Genomic DNA, 4594 nt, shown 5'->3' on the forward strand with positions numbered 1-4594 from the left:
CCCCCGGCTGCTGCCTCAGCTAAAGGGAACCCCTGACACACGTTCTTTTACACCTCGTGGTACTTGCCCAGCTTTTACAAGTTACCACGGTTATAAATCTCCCCCCAGTTCAGGGTTTTCCAACCCAAATGCCTTCATTTATGGCAAAAAACGAGCAACAAGTGCTTCAGGTCCATCTCCTAATTCCTCCCCTCTGTCAAACCTCAGGAGCATCCCCCTGCCTCGCACACCTCAGCCCCGGCTCAACACCCCCTGCCAGAGCATATTTACCACCTCAAAAAAGCACCTTTGCTTCAAAGGCACTGTGCAAATACTTAAAAAGATGTATTTGCAGAATCTCAAATGCTACAGCAAGCAGGCCTGTGTATTCAGGAGGCAAGAGGATACAAACAGACTCCCACATGGAATCATCACCTGCCCCACTGACCCAAAATATTCCTGTTTCCTGGGGAGCTGGGGTCAGAGAAAGCAGCTCAATAAAAAAGTGGTATAAAATACAAAGGCAACTCCTTCAAGAGGAAGAGTTTGTTAAAGGGAATAATCCTCCTTTAAGCAGATGAAAATGTAATCTTAAATAATACAACCTTGTAGCACATGTACACATAATGATATCAGAAGAACCCAGACTTCATTTCAGCAGATCCCAGGCTTAAGGCATCAGGTGAAGTGAACTGAGGTTGTTTCAACTGCCAAAAACCCAAATCCACAGCTCCCAGAAACCATTACAGCTCTAATTCAATATTTGACCAAGGACATTGCAATTAAACAACAACAAAAAAAAGAATCACAGACCAAAGTATTTTCTTTATTATTCTGCTCCTGTTGTTTTCTATCGTAACTGCAAGAAAAAAATAGCAACTGCTTTCCTGAAGTTCTTCACTAATTTCAGATTTCACAGCAATAAAAAACATAATTCAAATGGCTTAGAAGTTTACCCCTCAAAAGAGAAAAGTATGAGCATGACATACAGGCTGCATATACACAAACATTTTAATTACTATCATACCCAAATAATTCTCCTGGAAAATAAAAATGTCCTCTGACAATTGTTCAATCCTCTGTCCTACTTGCACCTACCTCTCGTGCCTGAGTCCATCTTCCATTCCCAGGAAACACAGAGTGCTGGGACATCAGGGAGCAGAGCAGCACAGAGCCCTCAGGAAACCAGGAGAAAGAGGAAAGAGGGCTGGTGCTGCCCTAAAATAGGCTGAGGGACACAGGTGCCCCACCAAGATCATCAGATGGGACCAGCTGGGTGGTTTGTTTGATGTCATCAGCCCATCTCCTTATTCCTCCTGTAAAATCCCTCCTCCAAATCAAAGATTACACCCACCTTGATCCCCAAGCTCGTCCAAAGGAGTTTCCTGAAGAACAGTGAGCCATACTCGGGTTATTGCAGCCCAGGACATCCGGCAGCATCTGAAAGCCATCACAAGAGGTATGGCAGGGAACGGCATTAAATTAAAGTGGGGCTAAACATGACAAGAACAGGGGGAGAAAACCAAGGAAAACATACAAGGATTTGGTTTAAAATCATGCTATTTTAATGAACACTCCTAAGGCTTCTTTAGAAAGTTAGGAGGAGAGATTATATATCCTGCTAAAATAGGTTTATCCGTTCAAAGAAACCGTCCTACCTGGCCATGGTGGTGTGGCTGGAGCACTGCTGGGGGGCTTTCCTGGAACAGTCACAGGTACAATTTCTCATCAGCATTGTCCTTGTCTGCAGTGATGGGAAAGAAATCACTGTCAGGCTGGAGGTTTTTTATTTGATTTTGAGGTAAGTGCCCTCTTGAGTTGCTTTCCTAGAGCCAGGTTTGTGTAATGGGTTGCCCTTTAAAAAAACCTAACAGATAAAATAATGAGTTCGTGTAACTCCATGACAAAACTATGTAAAGAGCTCAATTTAATCTTCTATATAAAGTGGCATATAAATTTAAGACTTGGAGGGATCAGAGCCATAAGAAGGCATCCAGTGGGAAGGGTGTTTGCAAAATGGTCACTGTCCCTAGTTATGAAAGTTGGCTCTATGTTAATCATTCCTTAAAATACTCACACTTTTTTGTTTTACAAGTGTCTGGAGCACTTTAAATGAGACATTTATTGAGCTGCAGGGTGGGGAGTGGATGAGGATGGACAGAACTGGGTGATAAACTACAGATGTACCCCGGCCAGAATAAATAAATCACTTGAGACTAAGTGGATCACAACTGATTCCCTCATGGAACTTGGAAAACTTTAATGTAGTTGAGGTTTCTGGTGCACCAGTAAACCCAGTGAGCTGCAGAGGATGGGGCAAGAACATACTGGCCAAAAGGAAAAAAACACCTATTTTTATTAACAGCCACAGGGTAAATATCAGTAAGACTCATACAGCATGAAATGATGGAATAATGTAATGTACAGATATTAAACATGTTTATTTCAGTGTGGCAGAGGCTGCTAGAAAAGGCTCAAAAACTTACTGCTGGTCTCCTGTAAGCTTTAATAATAATCTAAAGCATATTAAAATCAAGTTGATGCATTTACTCAATGGTTATACATCCACATCCAAGCTTTGGGTGCTTCCAAGGGCAGAAGGAACCTGGTGAAGTCAGTGTTTTCCTCAACTGCTCCTCAGAGCAAATGTCTCCAGGAGAAATTCATGGGCTTTGTGTGACCTGGGAGACTTTAAAATGGTTCTAGCAGGGTTTTCTGAGAAGAAATCTGCATTTATACATTATTATGGAGGTTAAGTTACCAAATACAGTAAATAAATCCCTACTCTGAAATCTCATTTTACAAGAAAAAAAAAAAAAAAGACATACTGAGGATGGACTTTAAAAGTTCTTGGCAGGCTCAAGATTTTTATGTTAAATCACTGCAGGTGCTTCCATTGGGCTGGACTCATTTGTGGTTTGCTTTGGGTCTGTTGTTTGAATTTCCAGCTGATTCCTCTTGCTTCCGAATGGAAAAGCTTGGCCAGATAAGTACAAATCCCTAATCAGTGGAAACAGAACGTGTGCTGTAGGTGTCCTTCTGAATGGGACAAGAAACAGGATAATATATCTATCATTAAACTGAATGTGGATCTAGGAAGGGGAAAATACCAGAGGAAAAATTTAATGAAGAGGGAAATAAAATGCAACTCTTTCTTAATAAATCAATCATAATTTTGCTGTTTCTATTAGGTTAAACATTAGTTTTATTTGCTGCCTCTTACCTTATCCTGTTCCTGTTACAGTGGTGTGGCCACAAGTTGTGAGTCCATGACAGTGATGGAACATTCACTTCTCACTTTGGTGGGTGTGGAAAAAGCTACTTAATCATTCTGTTTTAAGTCAAAAGATCTATTTTCAATGTTTACTGTTGTCTGTGAACAATTTAACCCTTTTAAGGGTTCATGTTCAAATAAAAAAAAATACAAAGGTTAATCATTATTTTTAAAAGCATAATCTGAAAAATATTTTATGTTGTTCTGGATTTTTTTTTTTAATTTTTTTTTTTTATAACCAGACAGCATCTCAGCTATAGAATTCCAAGGTCAGAATACAAGTTCTGGCTGTGTAGAACTGCTGATGACATTCTGTCCCACTCACTTCTGTCACTTTTACATATAAATTATTGAGACAATGTGCCAGTATCATTTGCCATGAGCTAGAGAAGAGCAATTTTAATGAGTAATAATGACATAAAAACTTTCCAAGCAATCATCTGTTTGTCAGCAGTAAAGTGAATGTGAATTTGGGAAAACTCTGGGAACATTCTTGCTTTGCCAATATATTTTTGTACCCAATAAAACTGTACCAATGAATTCTGAGTGTGGACAAAGTTAACAGCCCTTATGCCCAAGCCAAATCCCAAGTTTCTGGTTGTTTTATCTCTCTCTTTTGTGTCCTGCCAAAAAGATAAGAAACATGTGGGCACAAAAGAAAAATTATTGCTTGGACTGTTCTACCAGCCAGTGAATCTGTTTCCTGTAAATGCAACTTTAACAGAAAAATTCAGTTAAGTAAATAGAAAAGATTAGTGAGACAAGAAGCAATATCAAAATAGCATTTGAAATAAAAGAGTAGTAAGTAATTAAGGGGTTTTTTTATTAAGTATTTGTCAAAATTTAAATCTTTAACTCCAGATGGCAGATGAGTTTAAAGTGATGTGTGACAATTAATGTTAATTTAATCCCACATGGATCTATCTTACTGTTGCTGTGATCAGATCTCCACATAAATAACATAAATAATGCTAATTAATAATTTATTTTGCATTCCACTGAGGAATAATTAATGAAAGAACAAAGCTATTGTCCCCCGAGTGACATTCTGGTGCTCTCTGAGCATGTAACAGCACAAGTCTGTGATGAGGGATGTCAACTGTCTTAACCCTCCTTGTGCACTTAGGAAAATACTTTGGTGTTCGTGTTTTAAAAATTCCTCTTCTTGCCTTACCGAGGAGGAAAGTGAGGAATGGTCTGATGGAGGAGCCTCTTCAGCAGCTGGACAGGAGCCTGATCTTGGATTTGGCATCTCTGGATGCTGTGTTGCCACACTCCCATTTCCAGACTGTGCTCTGGGATCTATAACTAATACAACTGTAAGGTTAGTCACTTTAAGAA

General features: G+C 39.4%; 1 protein-coding gene and 1 long non-coding RNA gene across 2 annotated transcripts in view; one reads left to right on the forward strand and one right to left on the reverse strand.

Moving 5' to 3' along the window:
* Positions 1-2840: 2840 nt before the first annotated feature.
* On the reverse strand, positions 2841-4576 carry LOC108640590. Its single transcript, XR_001921287.2, has 3 exons — positions 4428-4576; positions 3203-3297; positions 2841-2979 (listed from the first exon to the last, which is right to left on the reverse strand). It is a non-coding gene; the product is annotated as an uncharacterized LOC108640590 (long non-coding RNA).
* The window catches only part of PNPT1 (polyribonucleotide nucleotidyltransferase 1), a 16141-nt gene continuing 15874 nt past the window's right edge, over positions 4328-4594 (forward strand). Inside the window, exon 1 of the mRNA XM_018077581.2 lies at positions 4328-4577. Within this exon, the coding sequence (XP_017933070.1) occupies positions 4339-4577 (239 nt within the window). The 5' untranslated portion in view covers positions 4328-4338. The remainder of the gene's footprint in view (positions 4578-4594) is intronic.

This window comes from Manacus vitellinus, unplaced genomic scaffold (assembly GCF_001715985.3).
Source record: "Manacus vitellinus isolate BGI_N305 unplaced genomic scaffold, ASM171598v3 scaffold_38_pilon, whole genome shotgun sequence".
In the NCBI taxonomy this organism is placed as follows: Eukaryota; Metazoa; Chordata; class Aves; order Passeriformes; family Pipridae; genus Manacus; species Manacus vitellinus.